We start from the raw sequence: 26,654 nt of genomic DNA on the forward strand, positions 1-26,654 counted from the left end.
TATCGGCTATTGCGTTCAATTTTCAGCGCTATGTGTCTCTATTCCTTTGATCTCTTTGCAACTATAAATGTTATAATCACACTTTCGTTTGATCGGAGCGTTCTAACAGCTATCAAGTTTTATCGATTTTAACCCTGAAACATCACGGCAGTCAGGTCATCTCAAAAATTATTGCAAATTATAGAAAAATACCGTTACTTTTAGATAAAATCAACTAAAATGTGGTAAGTTCGTCGTACACAAAATTTAGGTAGTCTATGTTGAACAATTATTTTGGATTAATGACCAAAAGTTGAACTATTTAGCTATGTGCTGTACCTAACATATTTCAGTCAACTAACTAGCTTTCCAGTTGTTGATGCGTCGGGTTGAAACAGACATGGTGGTCTATGCCAGTAAAGATTCATTTTTAACAAGAGATTGTGTTGCCCAAGTGCTTTTTTTAATGACTTGGGCTGCAGCACTTCATACAAACATAGACTGTTAGATGTGAATGTTAAACAAAGGTATACTGTGGGCTCCGCTACACGGCGTTAATTCGTTATGGTGTTGGGATCATAAGGCAAAAATGTCGTATGGAGAGGTATAGGAACCTATAGTCATTATCTAATGCAAACCCTTGGTAAAAACCATCAAATTTATATACACACGGTACACACTTTTTGGACTATTAGCCGCTCCGTTTTTCTGACGATTTGAGCCATGCGGCTTATATAAGGGTGCGGCTATTCTGTGGCTTTTTCTTTTACCACTAGGGCGCGTTAACTAGAATCTCCGGTTAGTGCGCCTCTAGCGGTGAAAGAAAATTCGAAACAATGCCTAACGGTACTGTTCCGTTAAACACTAGGTTAAAAAGCGTCGGTTAATACGAAACCGTGCCATTAGGCACTGTTTCGTTTTAAACAGCAAAGTTGCTGCCGCGTTAAAAAGCACCGTCCTGAGTTCTGCGGCCTATACAAAGGTGCGACCTATGTATTGTTTTAATATCGTTTTTTAGAAAATAAATCAGATGCGGCTTATATAGGTGTGCGGTTTATAGTCTGAAAAGTGCGGTAGTAACAAAATAGCATATTAACCTTAGTACCTACAGCTACTTATTCAGTGGTTATAATCTGCAATAAAATACAACATGTACGGTTACTGTATGGAGTTGTCACCTTCGAGACAGATGTAGTGGCTAACGGCGATGTGAGGTGAGAAAGACTTGGACAGCAACGCATTTGGTACGCTAGACTTTTGTGACACTGTGCAACATAACATAAACTTTGAATTTACTTTATATGAATTTAGCTTGATAAACACACATACTTGAAGCTAACTTTTGATGTTCTACTAAACTTAACTTTAATTATGTCATCATCTCAATTTCTTATTACCCATCTCCAGCTTATCACTTTTAGCTGACCTCATTAAAACTCTTTTCAAACTAATTACAAAAGATATACTGTGTGATTCTGTTCAAATTTGAATTTCGGAGGGACATGTTGATGTCGTATGGTGGGAAAATGCTGTAACGAAAGGGCTGGAAAAACTTCGTGTTCCACATCGTAAAGCAAAAAACACCGCAAGACAGTCGTCGTGACCCGGGATTCACTGTACAAGGTGGAAAGTTATTCTCACTTGTAACATATCTATAAATCTCAGTCTGTCATTATCCATTCCGATGTCTGTCCAGCTATAGCTATTAAAATTTTGGAATGGAAAGCTCACTTTGTGCTGGAATTGAACTCACGGATATTGTAATCACAGGTTTTAAACACACATTTAACCACTGAGCTACACAGTCCTTGGCGTTGAATAGCTCTAGATCATATACACTATATCCTTTTCTTGATAGCACACGCTAAATGATGTAGTAATTGATACATTGCACCTACACGTTACGATGCTCCCGTTATAAAATATTTTCCGCCTAACTTTATGAAACAACGACGATCTTTCGTTCTTGCCATGCTACGGCGAGTTTGTTTTCCGTCATTCGATATCAACAATAATTTCTCTCAATTAGAATTTGGCGATTGTTGTACTGATTACGACGAAATAACAAATATATCGATATGCTATTTTGCCACTCAGTTCCGCGTCATCCTTTATGGAAAAAGCAGATTCGCAAGCAGATAAGTGATTAAATTTTAGTTACAAGTTTCAAGTTTCCTAACATACATAATAAAACTTCCCGCAAGTATGTGTTTAGTAAGCTAAATTCATGTAAGTTAAATTCAGTGTTCATGTTACACGTCTGTCTTGAAGGTGAGAACTCTCTGCATGTAGTACATTGTAATGTTACATTTTCTTGCAGATCGTAACTACAAAATGTAATAAAGTTATTGTAGGTAACTATAGTTACTAAGGTTAATATATTGTTTTCTTACTATTTTTAATCACGATGATTTTTAGCAGAAGGCGATTGCATTAGATTTTACTATGTGTCTCTATACCACTCTATACGTCAATGCGATATTTCCGCTTTATGATGCCAACACTGAAACGAACTAAAATCTTATAATTGTACACCAAATAAGTTTTCATTGTAATCGTCGCAAAACAGACTATATTTAGTCATTACTTGCTAATGATTTTACATTTAAACACATTTGCAGTTTTATTTTTCTTCCTAATTTATTTCACTAAAATGCTGCTTTCATGATATGACAATTCAAAAATTAGTTGTTTTAAAAAGTCTGAAAACCTTTACAGTAGTTTTTTTGACTTAATTTATTTGAACTGCACAAAAACACTTAAAACTCGGGCAATGCCGAGCATTCAGCGAGTTTGGATATATATATATAAAGATATATAATGGGTAAGTAGTCAGGCTTACTGCTAACAGCACTCCACACTCTGAAATCGGTGGAGTGTTATAAATAGTCTTGGAACAGGTTAATTGCTTATCTTTTTCCAGGTCTATGTTTCTCTTGGGTCACGACAGGTCTGCTTCGCGCTTCTGCGCTTTTCATGTGACTGGGGTGTATGGCTGACGATACACTTAAGGCGTGGTCACACGAGCACCGAACCGACGTAGGATCGGTTCGGAGGCTGGTTCGGTTCGTGGCACATGTCACACGGCCACCGAAGTAACTTCGCTTCCTAGATACCATACGTATAGAGACAGGACACGGTTTCATTAGTAGTTGTTATGTATTTGAGTTAAATATTTCTATTGTAAACAAAAAACTTTGAGGAACAATTATAAATTATAATTACACAGCAGATTTATCAGAAGATCGTTCGGCTGCTCAAAGTAAATCACTCGATACAAATATTTTGCTAACCCTTCCCATCAACATAATTATATTTTTTTTTATTAACATATGAATGTTTTTCTATGCTGAGTACATAACAAACAAAAACAGTCTTTATCATAGTACTGTGGTTTTACATAAATAAATCAGTCAACGATAGTTCATCAGGATGAATATGACACATTACTTATATTCTACACGAAAGAAAATCACAACCATTCCCCTACATTTATGCAAAACTTAAGTGCAACATCTTACATTTATGCAACCCAATCACAAGTCCGGGTGAACCTTGTCGTAAATTGCTTCATGTTGTTTATTTAACGAAATAAAAGTATCGTCCCATTTCTTTTTTAACTTTACTCACACGCACGTAAGAAGAAATGTGACGCGTGCTCGCTAGAATTCTAGAATTTTAACCAGCCAATAAGAGCAAGGGTTCGGCACGAAATTTCGAGCAGTACCGAAATAGTTCGTTTCGGCCAGAAATGTCCTCAGCCGAACTTTTTAGAGCTGAAAACGACGTCGTTTTGCGTCATTTAGTTCGGTTCGGTGCCCGTGTGACCACGGCTTCACATTCACCTGAAGAGTACGGAAGCACAAAGCAGACCTGTCGTGATCCCAGAGAGAAACATCAGTCTTGAAAAAGATAAGATAATATGTTGTCTAGTGTATATATATATTGAATTATATTAGATTATACATTACAATATATATAAATTATTATATATTATTGAACAGCCCCGGTAAATATCTACACTTGGTGTGCGTGCGTCTGCAGCCACAGCAAATATTTACATTATGTTTGTGTATGTCTGTGCGTCTTCAGTCACAGCAAATATTTACATTATGTTTGTGTGCGTCTGTTTGTGTGCAGTCAAAGCAAATATATATCTACACCGAGTGTATTTGTGCCCAGGAAAGTTTTTAGAAGTATACAAATGCATACGAGTCTTCTCTAAATTGGTCATACGTCATCTTAATCTAAACAATTTTTGACAGCGACTTCAAGAAGGTCAATGACTTCCAGTGTAATGACAACTTTACTTGATTAATAGGTTCCTAGGTCCATAGAATGGTAATGCAGTTGTTCATTGTCATTGCATTTATATATTAAAGAAATATCTATTGTTAAAAATGATTAGACTTGACGCATCCTCTGGTGATGCACTTCTCATCATTTGTGTATTTGGCAAGTTACTAGCAAAGTGATCCGTACTGTTTAGGAGTTTGTAAGCGTTATTCAATTTTAATGAGTCTGTGATGAGCAGATGCCATCAGAATTTTGGGAATGATTAGAGACTGCTGTAACCTTGCCAAGAGAAAGGTACCTGACCTTCTAGTAGGGTTTAGCATTGATCTGAAAAGAGCATTGTAACAGCTGTTTTATTTATTAACCCTGCAGTTTAAGAATAAGTGAGTGCTATGGAGATTTATTGAGATAATTTCACACACTTGGTTAGTTTTCAGTTTTGCCATAGCTGTCTGTTTGCAGCTGTTATCAACTGACAAAGAGCTGCAGATTAACTAACATTTATGTATTTAATTCAAAGTGTTGCATTATCTTATGTACTATATTATCTTATGTACTAGATAGAGTAAAAATGATGCAGGTAAAAAATTTCAAGTGAGCAACTGTGGAGCTCTCAGCAGTCTTCCTCCAGTTGATTTCAGTGCTGTTCCTGCTAATATTACTGCTATAAAATAAAAATGATTTCATTTTGCAGCATTGTTTTTGTTGAAAAAATATAATTTATATATAAAATTATATTTATAAATCATAGGGTTTGTTTGACGTTTGCATGTCAAGTTGTAGTGAAAAGTTTTTAGGAAATACCAAAATTGAACTCAGAACCGAGGGTCTGCAAACAGGCGTGTACTAACCGCATTATTATAAGGACAATTATGAACACAAGCTGGTTTCAGACAACTTTTAACACGGTTCTTATTGTAGTAAAGATTTAGATTAGCTTTAGTTACTAGCTTAAGTTACTCAACTTCTTTGGGTAAAGAATCTTAGTCAACTTGGCAACTACATTACCTGCAACTGTTTGTAAGCTGTTTTTTTATTACTCGTGCAGCGCCGGGTATTCAACTAGTCTCTACTGTAATAAGAGCCGTATCTGTTTGGCTAAAGCCTTGTTAAAAGCATGAGAAAAAGTATTGCACCATGCGGAAATTCAACTTGGGTATCTACGTCTTGCAGTCAAGCGCCTTGCTTACTTCACCATCTTAAAGTTTCATGGAATAGTTGTGCACATAATGTTTACACATGATGAGGATCACTCATGGCGTATGGAACTGCCAGACTAGTTATAACTAAAAGCTTTACTTTGTATCAAAATATAGGATCTGTTGTCCTTTATAAATGTTACATTCCTATGATAAAGTTGCAAATTTAATAAAATAAAGTGATCTCTCACTACTTTGTGTGCCTTTGAAAGCTTAGGTGCATTGCACATTCTTAGATGGTTGTAAGTCTATTGCGCATGACCTCAAGGGACAGGGTGGCGTAAGCTTACATCCAGCAATAGTTTTACCAAAGAATAAATTGAGTGATCAACTTATGAACCTCTCAAGTTAGCAAGTAGATTTGGGAAACAAACATTTTGGACTGGCTTGTTGTTTATCAAAAGCAACAAGTGATGATTGTTCAAAAGAATTGTTTTCCGTATTTTGGAAATATGGACTGACCAACCAATTTAGATGTTTGTTTTTAGGTGAAGGGGCATGGCAAGCGTTGTATTTTAATTCTAAGCTTTCTAATTTTGATTCTAATCTCTAACTACGATTGATCAGCGTAACGAGCGAGGGTTGATGCTGCTTTGTCGTTTTTCACTTTGCCCATTCAATGCTAGTCTCCATTAACCGTCATCTGTACTGTACTGCATCAAAGCAGTTACATATGAAGAAATTTTAGCGACATATAGACGTGGCTTGTCTGGGTGTGTAGACATCTGTTGAAAGTGCTACTTACTACCTATCAACTCCGATAATATAGCACATAAAATAGTGTCTGAATTCTCATAGCTGCTCATTTCTACATTACAGGGGCATATCACTCTGCACTACACAACGACAGCTACCATTCAGTTTAAAGGTTATGTGTACAATGCTATAAAGAACAGGTGTGGTGATATTGGAAGTTTGGTTATGAACATGAATCTATCCAAAGATAACAAGGTATTGTATTTAAAGTTGTTATTTATATCTCTCTCCTCTACCTCTGTTATAAATATCTCTCTCTTGTTCAAGATTGGGGTCAAACAATCGGATATGAAAGGCCTAAAAGTTCAGGCAAATATTACAGTTTTTTGCATGATTTTTCTGATTAATTTCTTCAAGTTGTGACCGTATAGACGTTGCAGACCAACAACAGTATGTAAATTTTGCAGGGTGCTGTCTTTGATGTGAGTGAAGAAACATTTGAGAAATACAAGTCAAAGTTGCTGTTTAAAACCAACAGTGATAGCCTCGTGGTAGCGAAAACGCTGCCCGAGCTATACCCTTACCAGCAGTGTAACTTTTCAAACCCTAACAAATCAGCAGCAACTCGATTCAACAATGGTGGTCGGTTTGGCGGTTTCAACAAGAGGAGGTCGTTCCAAGGTAGCAACGGGAGCAGCATGAACAAACGAATCAAATTTGATTGAATTTTGTATTGGTTTTCTTCCTATGTATGTCTAAATGTGTGAATTCTGTACTAGTTTCTCTCATTGCTAATAATGACCTTCCATCATCCTTAATCTTTAACATCAAGAATACTACAAGTCTATGCCTACTGTTGACTGCATAGCCACATAATTAATCACTTCTCATAAAATGTTCCTAAGTTTATTTTTATGACTTATACCACAACTGCTGAATAGTGCTCATAATCTTTAGAAAAAAACACGCTGCCCTGTCAAGAAAGGGTTAACAGGTTTACATTTTAAGTCAAGGTTTTTGTGCCTTTTTAAATTCTATTATTAGAGATTGTTTATTCTTGAATCTTTGACACACTGTAATTAAAGATCGTTATTACTAGGATGTTAGTTTCAAGTACTTTATGTGTCTGAGATGACATTTGATGAATAGATGCTCGACTCCTCAGCCAAATAGGTCTTAGCCATTACAATCGGTATGCCATGTCCAGAAAACTTCATTAGTTGACCCCTTTAGCGCATACAATGCATGACTCAGTGACTTAGGCTAACATCGTGTCACCAAAAGGAAAAGTGCTCCGACAGCTTGTAAAGTTCTATATACTAGTGTACCTCAAGGTTAGACAGTATTACAAGGAAGTAGGAATCAGGTGACAGCGGTTGTGGCTCTGTGTCTACTAGGTCAGTGGTTTGGATCAAAAGAGGCCACCAACCACAATTGCTCCTGTGCCAAATTTCATGAGCAAATAGTCATAATTCCTATACCGGGAAGAAGACCATTTGTGGTGGCAACGCCTAACAGAGAAAGCCAAAAGAAGTAGTGATTCATTAGGTCTGTAAATAATATAGTCTGCCATGGCTTGATCATATATCATTATTATTTCATTATTTATGTTATTCGCCAGTCAGAATGTCTTAAAAGCCATATTGTTTAAGAATTTCAAGACATAGTAAAAGTATCTAGGGGATGCTAAATAGAATTGGTAGAATCGGTAAGCCATTAATCATTGCTTGCTAAGAATAGTAATTCTGTATATAATCCTATGAGAATAGTTCAGTTTGTACACATGTAGTGTTGCAACCCACCCTTTATTTTGGGAGGACTGTCAAAGATGTAAAATTTTGAAATGTGTTAGCCGACATGCGGTATAAATGTAGTGAAATCTTTACTATAATAAGAGCTGTGTCCATCTGTCTGCCCGAAGCCACGGAAAGAGCATTAGGATGGAAGTTTGCATCGCACATCGATCAACCCCGATTGTTTGGATTCAGACACTCGGGACTACTACTGCATCACCCGACCACGGTTCCACATCTGAGAACACCTGTGCTCATATTTATTACGAAATAATAAATTTTGTGATATTTGTGAATAAATGTCCAAAGGATTAAGCGTATGATGTTCACCTCAATCCTTCCTTTTGTTGATAGATGACTTCCCTCCGATAGGTTAATCATCAAGAGTATTGTGGTAGGGATGGCTTGCAAGGTCATGTGCGGTTTAGATCTAATGTTGGAGCAGTGAAATGGCAGATATCTTGATTAGAGCTCATGCATGCTCCACATTCGTAAATAACTGCAGATTACAATGAATCAGCCTGTCCGCTCAGATGTCAAGTAGTTTTCTGGCTGCAGCCAGCTCACTATGGTTGTTGTTTGCACTTTTAGCGGCATAGTAATCATCGAGACTTTTGTCCTTTGCTCATCAAATTTCCTTGCTCCTAACATTGGTTCTATGTGAGTATTCTTTAATGCATGGCGATATGTGACTCTCTCCAACATGCATTAGGCACAATAGCTCAAGAAAAAGTGAATTATATACACGTTATAAATACAGAATACACATTGCAAGCTAGAAGTTCATCTCTTACCTAATCATACATAACCAATAGGCACTCAGACAACATCAACTATTACATAATGAGACAAATACTAACAAAGGCTACCCATGCTCTATAGCATGCAATGCTCAAAATTAAATAATTTTAACCTAAAAAAGCTTTTCTTCTAATTTTTACCCTTGAGAAAATGGGTTATTTGACATGTCAAAATGGCAATCTTCCAAGGTTTTAAACAAGTATGGTTTAAATTAACGGCATGTCATAGTTTCTACTATGGTTGTTCATGCAAGTCTGTGATCATAAAAACAATTTAGCATAATTGCAATTTGAAATCAAAACACGTATTAGTAATCAACTTTCACATGAAAACAAACTCAAAATGGATTTGTTAACAATAGATTAATAACGCTAAACAAAGTGAACTATAATGAATGTATTCAGCTGTTTCAGTTTGTCAACATCCATGGCATTCGACTTATCAGCCTAACGCTCTCTCATCTTGGCTAATAGCCCGCCTTCCTCATATCTAGAATAGTGTGAATATAGAATTTTGTTTTTTTAAATAAAAAACATCCTATGTGACTAAGATTTGAACGAAAAATCTTTCCTATAATACAAGCAGTGTCTATACATCTGTCCAAAGCCTAGGTTAAAGGTCAGGGTTAAAGGTTGGGGCAAATGATTGACTCATATGGGTTTTGAGCACATGACATCGGTCTTATCAACGCGACATTCTAACACATGGGTTAATCACCCGCTTTCCAACTTTCTAGAATAGTTGTGCACATAGCTATTATCTGCCCTTTATTGGCACATTTAACAACCTCTCATGGCACACGAAGCTGCCAGGGTGCTAGTAGTAGTAATGTACGAACATGCAAGAAATTTTTACATCATAAACATTTAGCGTTTTCTTGCATAGCGTAGAATATAGTGATGCAAACAGTTGAACAGACGCTATTGTTATCTGTTATTGATGTGCCTTGATAGTCCACGGCGCTATACAAATACTGTATCTTGGCAACATTCCAATACCTGTATTGGAACCTTCAGCAAGGACACGATAGTCTTCATACAACTGAGAACAAATCTCATTGGTCAATATACATGTATATATTGACATATATATATACGTCAACATAACTCCATAGCATTGATGTGCATAGCCAGAGCTAATAGGTATCTCTAGACACTAGACATAAATAGATGGATTGTATTTGTTCAATGTACTGTAGTCGCTATTCGTTACCTAGAATTGTTAGACATGGTTTTAACATTTCATAAAGCTCATTCAGCAGAAATTCAATAGTTTTATTGAACAAAAGTTTGCTTTATAGCATATTTAGTTAGTATTATTTGTTGACACTGTAACCATGGTACCATAGCAACACGCGTGCTCTATATAAGCCTAGTTATTGTGTATGATTGCACATTTATAATTACTAGCTACATGTATATACATTATGTATATATATATATATATATATATATATATATATATATATATATATATATATATATAGTTATATATACATGTATATACATTATGTATATATATATATACATATATATATATATATATATACATATATATATATAGTTATATATACATGTATATATATATATATATATGTTATATATATATATGTTATATATATATATAACTATATATATACATGTATATATAACTATATATATACACAATACATATATATAATAAACAACGCAATAGCCGACCGCAACTATAAAAACTAGCAACGCCATTTCAAACGTATTTTTCTTTCTGAGCATTTGAACCGCGATCAAGTTAATCTTGAAACATCCTGGCGGTAGATCACCTCAAACATTGAAAACAATCCCGAATGATAAAAAATATCGATAATAGCTGATAAAATTTACTGGAATTTTGCGCAGTCATCTTCAAAGGGGCTAGTACAGTCAAATGTATGTACAGCATTTCTCTCTTGCGCTAGCAAAGTATGACTATAGCTAACCATCCCCCTCTATTACTGCTGACGCAGAAAGACTGCTAACACTAGCTACTTTCCTGCAAGCGCATTCTCCTCTGAGTCTCGCAGAATAGTTCGGCTTGTTCATAAAACTTGATTGCTATTCAATAAAATGATCAAGGACGCATTCACTGTTATTATAAGCATTGTTACTACCAGCGTGCCTAGTAAGCTGTTACAGCATTCTATAGGATAATCAATCAGTGCATTATTATAAGCATAAAGTGACTTGAACAATACATTCTTTATGGAGACCTATTTCCTGTTAACTCAGACTATTGACATTTTCGCTTCTGCGCTATGGATTAGGCTGTAATCAACCTAGTGGAGCTTGTTTAGTGTCTGTTTGATTTGTGATTAGAAACGGGTTGTGGGATTTTTTTCTAATATGGATAAAAGATGTTTATGAAATTGCTAAATGACTTTTAGTAAATTGCTCACAATTCTTATTTATATTTACACTAGCTGTCCTCAGTGTTCGAAATAGGGGGATACGCAGGGATACGCAGGGATACGCAGGGATACGCAGGGATACGCAGGGATACGCAGGGATGCGCAGGGATACGCAGGGATACGCAGGGATACGCAGGGATACGGCTATCCCTAAGAAGAAATTATGGGGTTATTCTCTGGAAAGCGTATCCCCTAACATTAGTTTGCTCATATACTATTAAAATGCGATAAAATGCTACCTAAAATGCTAATCAACTATGCTACCTTGTGAAAAGCGTAAATTCCTTCAACTTTTCTTCAAGCAACACAATCAACAGGCATCCTTGCCACCTGTCCAAAGACATCATCAAATAGCTTGAGATTATTCCATGTGCAGGCATTTATTTGGTCTTTTGCTAATCGAAGTAAACTTTCTCAGAAAACTTATCTAATTTAAGTTTTAAAGCAAATTGTTTTTTCATTATCATTCTTATTTGATTAACGATGAATCGTCATGGACCAATTGATAGTTACTTCAGAGGTGAGTGAGAGTATGTGATGGTTGATTTACCTTACCAACATTAGAAATGATTGGATCATACCTTTTGCGCTACAAACTTATAAATCCCTTACTTATCATGACCTGAACTAGAAATGATAGCTGATTACAGCCATGCCATTAAAAATGATGGAATTATGGCAAAGAAACGGTAGAATCATTTACCTTCATTGCGATGCCAACTTGAATCTCTCAGTTTATTTAAAGGTGTACCCCAAATAGCTTTCAAGTGGTAGGGATAGCATTTTCACATCAGGTGCACAGGCTATTATGAAACCTCAATTAATCACAAAGCTTTTTCCAAAATAACTGATGAGGAGTGAATCACACAGCTGTTTTGGAGCTGTAAATCACAAAGCTCCAAATATTTAATATCATGCAAGGCAATGCTTGTAAATTAATGTATTATGTATAACTGTATAACTGTATAACTATGCTAATACTACATCAAGCCTAAGCTTTATCTTAGATGATTAGGAATCATGAAAGTCTGAGGCCATTAAATTGAAATTTTAGACCGGCGCGGGTTTCTTAGCTATTTGGGGCACACCTTTAATGGGTGATATTATTGAGATTTAAGGCGATCTCTGTTTGCTAGGTTTCCTTTTGTGTCAATGTTAAAAGATGAAGCAGTATGTGCTTTTCCATTCTCCATTCTCATTTTTCCTGGGTAGTTGATTTCCTTGGGAAAACTTGAAATTTCCCTTCTTATTTTTGTTGCACTGATTGTTTCTTCCAAACTCATTTCATTTCCATTTTAATGAATATATCTGTGAAGTTAAGCACTCAAGATGAATTTACTGTGTAATAAAATATTACCAATTATACCATTGCAAAATATTTGTTCTCTCACTGAAAAGCTGTGGAAATTAGGTATAAGACAGACTTTCTTACAAAAGAATTTCGCGGTTGAGTTCCCCCGCACTCCCCCCTCTACCAAGGGGCGCTCCGGCGCCCCTCTCGCACTCTCCTCGCACCGCTACGTGGCTTGGGCGGGCCGCTGGCCGAGAGTCGTCTCGCCTACCTGTCACCATAGAGTACCCCCATAACAACCCTTACACTTTAAACAGTGGCTGTGCTACCCAGCATTGCCCGGGTATTAAAAATCAGCTTATAAACAATGAAAGGTAATAAGTGTTGCCTGCCACTTGCTATTAGTCTGGCCCATTGCCAATGATAATGTCCCCATTATTATGTTATTACATTAATTTCATATTAATATAATGACATAATAAAATATTATTAATGTTATAATATTAATAACATAATACCGTAATACGCTAATAGTACTACATAATATAAATTAATATAGAATAAATGAACATAAAGCCATGTTTAGATGTTGGACACAGCGATTGTATCACGCCGGCTTCAAACTAACATTCATCTTGGTAGACCAACACTGCAACATCTGCACCGATTGGGCACCTTCTGGCGCTTTGATGTTTTAATTGGTGGCAGATAAATTTGGTGGCACAAATATATCTGATATGTTTCATAAACCATTTGAATTTATACTACATGTAGCGGCTTTCGGACAACCATTTCATGTTCTCCTGGCTGTTCAATACCTTTTACGGTGTCTTCCGACCTCAACTTTTTTTGCACAGCTAAGCTAGTCAATTTTAGTATCCGAACAATTTTTAGCAAAGCAAAACTTAATGCGACGGGCTTTAGAATATATATTTCTTACCCAAATAAAGGGATAAATAATTTTGGAGATCGTTATTCCCCTGCTCTTTATTGACCACTTAGAAATCTCTCACAAGACACAAGACTGCCAGGGTATAGTAAAAAATAGGAAGACCTGTGGTATTCGTGCTAACTTTTTTAAGCAAATTGATGTAAAATAACACTCCATTTAATTATGGTAGATTCTAGTATGAAATAATATTAAGAAGTAACATTTGTGAAACTGCACTGCTATTGCTGTCTAAGGTCAAGCAGCTAATAGTGACATCTTAGGACACTATTATCAGGAAGGAATCATGAGTTTATCAAGTGATGTTCTAAATCTGTAGTTTTTTATTATGCAGAGTTCTGTGATCAGTATACAAATATTTACGGAATAATCTTCAAGCTGAAAACTGTTTACATAATTGTAAAGTTGAAATTAAAAAGTATATGAAAAATGAAAAATGATATGTTTTCAAGAATAGCAAAGATATAGAGATAATCTTTTTAATTTCAAGTTTATACTGTATAACAAGTAGCTAGTTATGTAAATGTGTATAACAAAGCATTTATTTTCATGCACATTCATTATATACCAAATATCCGTCATGACTTGTCCTCTATAAAATAGTGATAAGCTGCTGTGGTCGATCGCACAAACTGTTTGCAAAGGCACCTCTAAATTAGTTAAAACAAACATTCTTATAGTATCGTAAAATTTACTAGCACAAAGAGAGAGTAGAAAAGCAGAAAATTTTCATTGGTGGTTGTAACTCTTTGCTATTTTGTTAACAAAAGGTAATCAATTAGCTTCTACCAATTTTATTGTATTTCTATTTAATTGTTGAGAAAATGTAATAAAATTTAATTGCCAGCTCGCAAAATAAATGCACAATTAGTCAAAGACACCATCAAAGTTGGGTAATTCCATAATAATTTTGCTTAATTTTAATTAAATATTACTTTTAATAGATTTTTTAAATCCTGCTGATGGGTGAAACTATTTGTGACATTTGTCAATTATCAACTAATAAAGTCACCATATTAAAATTACTCCAACTTTTAGGCCAAAATATCTAACAGTTGTCTAATTAAAGTTCTTATTCGTTGAAACAAATCATGCAATGATATGTTTTCAAGAATAGCAAAGATATAGAGATAATCTTTTTAATTTCTAGTTTATGCCGTATAACAAGTAGATATATTGAATGTGTAGTGCAGAGGATGAGGTACACAAGCCAATTTCTATAAATATATATCTACGACTTTAAGCTGCTGCAGGACCTATCATCACTGTGCCAACTGTTGTTGATCGAAAACCCAAAGAAACCCAGCAAATAGTATCTTGCCTCTCGATGCCGAAAATAAGAGCCCAAGCTATTAATTTTACACTCTAGGTAAATTTGAAAATCAATTTTGTAGAGCTATATATATTTAAATCTTGAGTCCTCACACAGAAGTGTGTTACAAAAATGCGTCCACACGTACAAAGTTTGTACGCGTATCGGTATAATTCCGCGACCTCCCCATGCTGACCCACTTTCACTGTACATAGAGGTTGTTGGCCGCAGCCGAGTCCATAGCAAATCTTTGAATAGCCCTTTTAGACCACATCGGATATGATCGCCTTTGTTGTTATCAGAAAGCAGATAATGAATTCAGCGAAAAAGAAGGGGACTCCCCGGTTTGAGAGAAGGTAAAAGGAATCCATTGATAAGATGAGCTAGCTAGATTAGTCTGTAGGCTCTCAAATAGCGTTTGGATAATTGAGATACATGTACATGTATATCAGTTGCATAGATCTATGGTTTCAAAAAGCGAGAAAGATAATCGGCTATCAGTTTTGGCCCTACATAATGAGAAGAAATTCACAGTAGCTTGTTTTATAATGTGAATTTTTGTGTAACTTTTGAAATTAATCGATGTTTAGTATAGATAAATCGTGTTATACAAATGAAAAGTAATAATTATTATATATACATTAATATTATATATAATAATATATATTATTAATATAATGATGAATAAATAATATTACAATTTAGAAATTATATTTTCTGAATTACTAGTTTGGTACAGTTCATAATTTTCTGTTTGTTTTTTATCTTGGCATCAACAAAAAGAAATTAATAGCTAAAATATTAATTCGTAATTGTTCCTTTTTTAATATTGAAATATTATTTTCAATTTTGGTTATTTCACATTATTTAAGATAACCTAAAGCATTAAAATGAATTGAAAGCAACAAATGCATTAAACGGTTTTGCTAATTAGGCAGACGACACAGATTGATTTGCTATTATCCTGTTTAGAACCTTTGCATCCATTGTCTAGAGCCATAAGCTACATGATAGAGCATTCCGGAAAAAAAGCAAAATAATGTTTTATTAAAGATAAACTTGCACGAAATTTCAGAAAGTTTTATTAGAAATTATTGGTATTTTTTTTTCACTTGTAATTGTTTTCAATGTTTGAGGTGATCTGAATGCCAGGATGTTACAAGATTCCCTTGATCGCCGTTATTGACAAAATTGACAAAACTTGATCGCCGTTAAAAACGCACGGAAGAATAATACGTGCAAAATTACTTCACCGATTGCTATAGTTGATATCGACTAGCACATTCAAATAGCAGCATTAAGGAAACTTAAACACAAGCGTAAGTCTATAGTTACAAGTCTGCCTATTCCGTCGGCATCTTTGCAACAATAGATGTCATACATGCACTCATGCTTGATCGGATCGGTTTAACCGGAATACAGATGTGTCGATTTTAACCTTGAATCATGCTGGCAATAAATCCTCTCAAACGTTCAAAAACAATCCCAAATGGTAAAAAAAAACATTGACAATTTCTTGTAAAATCTACTAAAATTTTGAGCGAGTTCATCTTTAAGATCATGTACTGACTAAGCAGGAACTGAACATGGTAATTGGTGATGAAGCTGAGTGGTGAGATCAGCTACTTACATGTATGAGTAATGAGATCAGCTACATACATGTATGAGTAGTGAGATCAGTGACATACATGTACATGTATGAGTGGTGAGATCAGCTACATACATGTATGAGTGGTGAGATCAGCTACATACATGTATGAGTGGTGAGATCAGCTACTTACATGTATGAGTGTTGAGATCAGTGACATACATGTATGAGTGGTGAGATCAGCTACTTACATGTATGAGTGGTGAGATCAGCTACACACATGTATGAGTAGTGAGATCAGTTACATACATGTATGAGTGGTGAGATCAGCTACATACATGTATGAGTGGTGAGATCAGCTAAATACATATATGAGTGGTGAGATCAGCTACATACATGTATGAGTGGTGAGATCAGCTAAATACATGTATGAGTGGTGAGATCAGCTATATACATGTATGAGTGGTGAGATCAGCTATATACATGTATGAGTGGTGAGATCAGTTACATACATGTATGAGTGGTGAGATCAGTTACATACATGTATGAGTGGTGAGATCAGCTACATACATGTATGAGTGGTGAGATCAGCTAAATACATATATGAGTGGTGAGATCAGCTACATACATGTATGAGTGGTGAGATCAGCTAAATACATGTATGAGTAATGAGATCAGTGACATACATGTACATGTATGAGTGGTGAGATCAGCTATATACATGTATGAGTAGTGAGATCAGCTATATACATGTATGAGTGTTGAGATCAGCTATATACATGTATGAGTAGTGAGATCAGCTATATACATGTATGAGTGTTGAGATCAGCTATATACATGTATGAGTAGTGAGATCAGCTACATACATGTATGAGTAGTGAGATCAGCTATATACATGTATGAGTGTTGAGATCAGCTATATACATGTATGAGTAGTGAGATCAGCTATATACATGTATGAGTGTTGAGATCAGTTACATACATGTATGAGTGGTGAGATCAGCTACATACATGTATGAGTGGTGAGATCAGCTAAATACATATATGAGTGGTGAGATCAGCTACATACATGTATGAGTGGTGAGATCAGCTAAATACATGTATGAGTGGTGAGATCAGCTATATACATGTATGAGTGGTGAGATCAGTTACATACATGTATGAGTGGTGAGATCAGCTACATACATGTATGAGTGGTGAGATCAGTTACATACATGTATGAGTGGTGAGATCAGCAACATACATGCATGAGTGGTGAGATCAGCTACATACATGTATGAGTGGTGAGATCAGCTACATACATGTATGAGTGGTGAGATCAGCTACATACATGTATGAGTGGTGAGATCAGCTACATACATGTATGAGTGGTGAGATCAGCTACATACATGTATGAGTAATGAGATCAGCTATATACATGTATGAGTGGTGAGATCAGCTATATACATGTATGAGTAGTGAGATCAGCTATATACATGTATGAGTGTTGAGATCAGCTATATACATGTATGAGTAGTGAGATCAGCTACATACATGTATGAGTAATGAGATCAGCTATATACATGTATGAGTGGTGAGATCAGCTATATACATGTATGAGTAGTGAGATCAGCTATATACATGTATGAGTGTTGAGATCAGCTATATACATGCATGAGTGGTGAGATCAGCTACATACATGTATGAGTGGTGAGATCAGCTACATACATGTATGAGTGGTGAGATCAGCTACATACATGTATGAGTAGTGAGATCAGCTATATACATGTATGAGTGTTGAGATCAGCTATATACATGCATGAGTGGTGAGATCAGCTACATACATGTATGAGTGGTGAGATCAGCTACATACATGTATGAGTGGTGAGATCAGCTACATACATGTATGAGTAATGAGATCAGCTATATACATGTATGAGTAATGAGATCAGCTATATACATGTATGAGTGGTGAGATCAGCTACATACATGTATGAGTGGTGAGATCAGCTACATACATGTATGAGTGGTGAGATCAGCTACATACATGTATGAGTGGTGAGATCAGCTACATACATGTATGAGTAATGAGATCAGCTATATACATGTATGAGTAGTGAGATCAGCTATATACATGTATGAGTGTTGAGATCAGCTATATACATGTATGAGTAGTGAGATCAGCTACATACATGTATGAGTAATGAGATCAGCTATATACATGTATGAGTGGTGAGATCAGCTACATACATGTATGAGTGGTGAGATCAGTTACATACATGTATGAGTGGTGAGATCAGCAACATACATGCATGAGTGGTGAGATCAGTTACATACATGTATGAGTGGTGAGATCAGCTACATACATGTATGAGTGGTGAGATCAGTTACATACATGTATGAGTAGTGAGATCAGCTATATACATGTATGAGTGGTGAGATCAGCTACATACATGTATGAGTGGTGAGATCAGCTACATACATGTATGAGTGGTGAGATCAGCTACATACATGTATGAGTGGTGAGATCAGCAACATACATGCATGAGTGGTGAGATCAGTTACATACATGTATGAGTGGTGAGATCAGCTACATACATGTATGAGTGTTGAGATCAGCTATATACATGTATGAGTGGTGAGATCAGCTACATACATGTATGAGTGGTGAGATCAGCAACATACATGCATGAGTGGTGAGATCAGTTACATACATGTATGAGTGGTGAGATCAGCTACATACATGTATGAGTGGTGAGATCAGCTACATACATGTATGAGTGGTGAGATCAGCTACATACATGTATGAGTGGTGAGATCAGCTACATACATGTATGAGTAATGAGATCAGCAACATACATGTATGAGTAATGAGATCAGCTACATACATGTATGAGTGGTGAGATCAGTTACATACATGTATGAGTGGTGAGATCAGTTACATACATGTATGAGTGGTGAGATCAGTTACATACATGTATGAGTGGTGAGATCAGTTACATACATGTATGAGTGGTGAGATCAGCAACATACATGCATGAGTGGTGAGATCAGTTACATACATGTATGAGTGGTGAGATCAGCAACATACATGCATGAGTGGTGAGATCAGCTATATACATGTATGAGTGTTGAGATCAGTGACATACATGTATGAGTGGTGAGATCAGTTACATACATGTATGAGTGGTGAGATCAGCTACATACATGTATGAGTGTTGAGATCAGCTATATACATGTATGAGTGGTGAGATCAGCTACATACATGTATGAGTGGTGAGATCAGCAACATACATGCATGAGTGGTGAGATCAGTTACATACATGTATGAGTAGTGAGATCAGCTACATACATGTATGAGTGGTGAGATCAGCTACATACATGTATGAGTGGTGAGATCAGCTACATACATGTATGAGTGTTGAGATCAGCTACATACATGTATGAGTGGTGAGATCAGCTACATACATATATGAGTGTTGAGATCAGCTACATACATGTATGAGTGGTGAGATCAGTTACATACATGTATGAGTGGTGAGATCAGTTACATACATGTATGAGTAGTGAGATCAGCTACATACATGTATGAGTGGTGGGATCAGCTACATACATGTATGAGTGGTGAGATCAGCTATATACATGTATGAGTAATGAGATCAGTTACATACATGTATGAGTGGTGAGATCAGCTACATACATGTATGAGTGGTGAGATCAGCTACATACATGTATGAGTGGTGAGATCAGCTACATACATGTATGAGTAATGAGATCAGTTACATACATGTATGAGTGGTGAGATCAGCTACATACATGTATGAGTGGTGAGATCAGCTACATACATGTATGAGTGGTGAGATCAGCTACATACATGTATGAGTAATGAGATCAGCTATATACATGTATGAGTGGTGAGATCAGCTACATACATGTATGAGTGGTGAGATCAGTTACATACATGTATGAGTGGTGAGATCAGCAACATACATGCATGAGTGGTGAGATCAGTTACATACATGTATGAGTGGTGAGATCAGCTACATACATGTATTAGTGGTGAGATCAGCTACATACATGTATGAGTGGTGAGATCAGCTACATACATGTATGAGTGGTGAGATCAGCTACATACATGTATGAGTGGTGAGATCAGTTACATACATGTATGAGTGGTGAGATCAGCTACCTACATGTATGAGTGGTGAGATCAGCTACATACATGTATGAGTGGTGAGATCAGCTACATACATATATGAGTGTTGAGATCAGCTACATACATGTATGAGTGGTGAGATCAGTTACATACATGTATGAGTGGTGAGATCAGCTACATACATGTATGAGTGGTGAGATCAGCTACCTACATGTATGAGTGGTGAGATCAGCTATATACATGTATGAGTGGTGAGATCAGCTACATACATGTATGAGTGGTGAGATCAGCTACATACATGTATGAGTGGTGAGATCAGCTACATACATGTATGAGTAATGAGATCAGCTATATACATGTATGAGTAGTGAGATCAGCTATATACATGTATGAGTGTTGAGATCAGCTATATACATGTATGAGTAGTGAGATCAGCTACATACATGTATGAGTGGTGAGATCAGCTACATACATGTATGAGTGGTGAGATCAGCTACATACATGTATGAGTGGTGAGATCAGCTATATACATGTATGAGTGGTGAGATCAGCTACACACATGTATGAGTGGTGAGATCAGCTACATACATGTATGAGTGGTGAGATCAGCTACATACATGTATGAGTGGTGAGATCAGCTACATACATGTATGAGTAATGAGATCAGCAACATACATGTATGAGTAATGAGATCAGCTACATACATGTATGAGTGGTGAGATCAGCTACATACATGTATGAGTGGTGAGATCAGCTACATACATGTATGAGTGGTGAGATCAGCTACATACATGTATGAGTGGTGAGATCAGCTACATACATGTATTAGTGGTGAGATCAGCTACATACATGTATGAGTGGTGAGATCAGCTACATACATGTATGAGTGGTGAGATCAGCTACATACATGTATGAGTGGTGAGATCAGCTACATACATGTATGAGTGGTGAGATCAGCTATATACATGTATGAGTGGTGAGATCAGCTACACACATGTATGAGTGGTGAGATCAGCTACATACATGTATGAGTGGTGAGATCAGCTACATACATGTATGAGTGGTGAGATCAGCTACATACATGTATGAGTAATGAGATCAGCAACATACATGTATGAGTAATGAGATCAGCTACATACATGTATGAGTGGTGAGATCAGCTACATACATGTATGAGTGGTGAGATCAGCTACATACATGTATGAGTGGTGAGATCAGCTACATACATGTATGAGTGGTGAGATCAGTTACATACATGTATGAGTGGTGAGATCAGCTACATACATGTATGAGTGGTGAGATCAGCTACTTACATGTATGAGTGGTGAGATCAGCTACATACATGTATGAGTAGTGAGATCAGCTACATACATGTATGAGTGGTGAGATCAGCTATATACATGTATGAGTGGTGAGATCAGCTACATACATATATGAGGGGTGAGATCAGCTACATACATGTATGAGTGGTGAGATCAGCTACATACATGTATGAGTGGTGAGATCAGCTACATACATATATGAGGGGTGAGATCAGCTACATACATGTATGAGTGGTGAGATCAGTGACATACATGTATGTGTGGTGAGATCAGCTACATACAAGAATGAGTGATAAGATCAGCTACATACATGTTGGAGTGGTGAGATCAGCTACATACATGTATGAGTGGTGAGATCAGTGACATACATGTATGAGTGGTGAGATCAGCTACATACATGTATGAGTGGTGAGATCAGCAACATATATGCATGAGTGGTGCAATTAGTGACATAGGCCTACATGAAGAATTGTTTCGGTTGACATAGTGGAATGATCTTTAAGAACATATGAAAAGTTGAAACTGTCATAATTATACTTGAAATATAGCTCAGCACTAATCTTCTTTTTTAGTATAATAAGAGTAGTGTTTGTTTGTCTGTCTGTCTGTGTGTCAGCCTGTCTGTTTGTCTGTTGGCCTGTCTGTTGGCCTGCTTATGTGTCAGCCTGTCTGTCTGTTTGCCTGTCTGTCTGTCGGCTGGTTCAGCCTGTGTGGCTGTTTGCCTGTCTGTCTGTCGGCTGGTTTGTCTGTCGGCCTGTCTACCCGTCTGTCGGCCTGTCTGTCTGTCCGCCTTTTTGTCTGTCCGCCTGCCTGTCGGCCTGTGTTTCTCTCTTTCAGCTTGTCTGCCAGCCTGACTGACCCCCTGTCTGTCCGTCTGCCAGTCTGTCTGACCGCCTGTCTGTCCGCCTGTCTGTCTGCCTGTTTGTTGGCCTGTCTGTCTATCTGTCTGTCGGTCGGCCCGTCTATCTACCTGTCTGTGTGTCGGCCTGTCTGTCGGCCTGTTTGTCTATTTGTCTGTCTGTCAGCCCATCTATCTGTCTGTCTCTCTGTCTGTCTACCTGTCGGCGTGTCTATCTCTCAGCCTGTCTGTCTGCCTGTCTGTTTGTCGGCCTGCCTAGCTGTCTGTCTGTCTGCCAGCCTGTCGGTCTGCCAGCCTGTCAGTCTGTCTGACTGTCGGTTTGCTGACAGGCTGACAAGTTAGAGCCAAGGTTAGAGGTTAAAAAAAACATTCCTCAAACTCGTGACATTCACTTTGCTAGACTAACATTCCAATACTTGAGTTAATTAACCACCTTCTGACATTTCTCAATAATTTTGCCAGTAGTTACTCTCCGTTCCTTATGAAGGAAAAAGAGAATAGAAAAAATGTAGACGAAATTTGAAAAAATTCCATTTATCGATAGGGTCCACCATCACACCTGACAATCTGTCATGGTACATTAGGATTCCCTACTAGGTAAAAGATAACAGTAGCACTATGAAGACATATAATTACTAGACTTGAGATATAATCATACGATAACTAGAATAGCTGATAGCAATCAGAATGTAGGCTCTCGAAATCTGCTTGAGATGCTATGCTCACCATATTCACAAACAACAACATTTTTAAGAGACGAAACAACTCCTTTTGCTGAAGCTTACTTTTAGCAAGCGAGTTGCTCTGTAATAAGCAGGTTTCTTTTTGGTGAGCAGGACGGTTTTTGGCAAGCAGTTTGCTTTTTAGCGAGCAGGTTGCTTTTTAGCAAGTATGTTGCTTTTTAGCAAGCATGTTGCTTTATAGCAAACATGTTACTTTGTAAAGAGACTTGTACTTAGTTACTTTGTACATCTTACTAATGTAAAGAGACTGTCTAGATTAGTGCTGGGCACGGGTAATAAAACTCGTCGAACTCGCGGGTTTATCTTTTCTAGTGTCTCGGGTAATAGAAATTTAGAGCATTTTGATCTTGCGAGTTCAGGTTTTAACTTGCGAGTTCGGGTTTTTGTACACGAATCTGTAAAGTGGAAAAACCTCGGTCTATAATTGCGCCTTGCGTTCTAAGCACTGTTTAACAACCCACCTGTTAACGCTGTGAGTAAGAATATCGGTTGATAGAAAATAGTAAAACATAATAAATAAATTGAATAGAATTATAATCGCATTGTAAATTTTAAAATATTGTGGCGGACGTTGCATTTACTTTATTCACTCCTATATGCCTAATACTGTCTTGTCCTTTTAAATATCGTGATTCGTCTCCCCTGTCTGTTGTATATGCTTATTTCTTATTACTCTGTACGTTTTTAATCGGCGACGCCAATAATTATTTAATCATACTTATACTTCTTTTTATATTATTATTATATTCAGTTTCGACCGTGTGCTATGTTTTTACTTGTTTTTGTACATATCCACCTTCTTTTTATATGGTAGTAAATTGGGTGACTTGGCAAGATGGGCCAGGCTCCCAGTGGAGTTGTGAATGCCTCTGTTGTACATTGATTGTGGCGCTTACAGTCAAATACAAACTTATTCACTTTGAACTTATACACTCTTTCTCTGCCTGAAACAGGGGTGGATTGTGGGTAGCCAGTTAAGGGAAGGCGCTTGACCTTAACAATATGTTTGATATTTGGGAAGTTCAGACATAAAACCCGTATCAACAAACCCGATGTTCGAAAAACCCATTGGCTAAGAAGTACTCGTGCCCAGCACTAGTCTAGATGGCTCGTTTCGCTGTGACAATGATTTTTGTTAGACGGAGTCAATAGCTATGCGGAGTTAGCAACAGTACTTATGAGAAAACAGGACTCTCTGTTTGCTAAAGCATTTAGTACAATGGCACGTTCCAGCCTAGTGAATGCAGTGCTAGCATTGTCCATTACAGTACTCACATCAGAAGCTGATCGCTCTCAGCTAACGTACAGTACAATGCATTAGTCTTGATTCTCATAAGGCGCTTAGTGCCTAGCTCAAATACTCAGCTGTACTTTCTAGGGCCAGTTATTATCTGCTCATCGAGGTTTATAGGGTGATATGCCAACATCTTAATCATAAAAGTGAGGCAACGCCCTCACTTGTCCTCATCTCCCTAGGTTGACATCGGCATTCGAAGCACAATGTATTTTCATGCTCGATGCGTCCGACCATCTGCTGTCTTGCAGGCAGCATTGTGGCAATGCTCTCGCGGCAGCACAGTTGTTTTCTTTGTTTTATAGTGCCATCACTAGCCATGTATTGTTAAAAATGTTGTGCGCTAATGCATAAGTTTATATATCCTTTTATTGTAATTAATAATGGCAAGCATGGTTGATGCTGACATAATGAGCCATGGAGACATGAGTGATGCCGAAGGTGCTATAATAACTGCTAACATCAGAGCTTGTGCGTTATTGTCCACATCATTGTCAAGCAACGGCTTTGTAAACCACAGTTATATGCTGCCAGGCGTTCAAACGCTAACTGCTCTGGTGTTATTGAGAACTGGAAACTTGCATCCCTGAAGGCTTAGTTTCTGGAACACTATGAGATGACATGCTGTTGATAGAGCAGATCATTTCATGGCTTTCCACCAGCCTAATGACTTTCATGATCAAGCTTTAGTTGATGACAGGGTGAAGCAAGCCGTCCGCTGTTGGCATAACTTTTCCGGAAGGTACGCTGTACAGCCCATGCCACTCCGTAAAATAATGATAGCTTTAATATCACAATTGATAAGAAAGTTTGTCCTACTAGTACGGCGACTTCGCACACATTAATTTGAAAGGTTCTTTTATGAAACTCGACAGTGTCAGTAGACTAATTTTTAACACGCGTGTATTGATTTTCGAATGTTGGTAAACACAAGGGGGTCCAATAAACCTCCTCGACTCATTATAACCCTAATTATTACTAATCCTAATTTTCGTATAGCGTGTGGCGACACCATGTACACCAGTGCCAAAGCGCAACACTGGGCTGACAGGCAGATCATGTTTCCATAGGGCGCTATAATAGCCCGATGGATGCCTGACGCCTTATATCAAGGCATATGTCTGTCTGCATATGAAGCAACGGAAAACATGATTTATATGTACGCACAATTGGGACGCCATTGGTCACTAAAGCCGTTTCTATGGCACAAAGATGGCGCGTCGCACGGGTGTTTCAAACAGCAACGCTGAATAAAACAGAATGAGATCAGAACTTCTCTTTCTACACTGACATCGCAGTGCCATATTGGGATGTATCATTATCACTGCATGAAAAATTGTTATAGCTGAATCGTATTCTGGCGCATAAGGTTAACAGTGTTACTACCAGAAAACTAAGGCTAGATTTGATAGTATTTGAGAGACTCGCAGTGCCAAGACTTCGAGGATAGCAATTTTTTTAGAAGTAATGATTGCTGTATAGTATCAATGCTATACAAATTTTACCAAAATCTTAGATCAATTGAGCAAGTATTTTATTTTTGACACAATAACGCAAAGATGTGTTATTGTGAAAAGTCTGGGATAAAATTAGGCGTTGCTGCAAGAGTTGAAATTTCTGATTTTAATCAGGATTAAGCAAAAACTATTGCCATCATTAGCCAGTAATAAGCTGCAATGTTAGCAGTGAGCCAGTTTTCTATCTTGATAGTTAATGACATTGAAGCGGTCAGAAGCTAGTAACTTGCTTGTACATAGCATCATATCATTAAAATACTTGTCAGAATATATGCCGAGGCTGTTCAGTCTTCCTGTTGTGTTCATTTGCAGTGAACCGGGGGAAAACCGTTCGCGTTAGTGAGTCATGCGAGTGGGTGATGATGAGTCAGCTTGGAATTTCCTAGTTGTTGACTAGTCTCATTACAATGGTGCATCTACTGGATTTTACTTTACGACTTTGTCACGGTATTTGC

The 26,654-nt window shown here is 37.1% G+C and overlaps 1 protein-coding gene across 2 annotated transcripts in view; it reads left to right on the forward strand.

The window, feature by feature from the left end:
* Positions 1-7,079, forward strand: part of LOC137397300 (ATP-dependent RNA helicase DDX50-like) — a 42,070-nt gene extending 34,991 nt beyond the window's left edge. For both annotated transcript variants that reach the window (XM_068083591.1, XM_068083596.1), the window contains exons 15-16: positions 6,294-6,425; positions 6,638-7,079. In XM_068083591.1, the coding sequence (XP_067939692.1) occupies positions 6,294-6,425; positions 6,638-6,895 (390 nt within the window). In that variant the 3' untranslated portion in view covers positions 6,896-7,079. The remainder of the gene's footprint in view (positions 1-6,293; positions 6,426-6,637) is intronic.
* The last annotated feature ends 19,575 nt before the right edge of the window (positions 7,080-26,654 follow it).

Source organism: Watersipora subatra, chromosome 1, assembly GCF_963576615.1.
Source record: "Watersipora subatra chromosome 1, tzWatSuba1.1, whole genome shotgun sequence".
NCBI lineage: Eukaryota > Metazoa > Bryozoa > Gymnolaemata > Cheilostomatida > Watersiporidae > Watersipora > Watersipora subatra.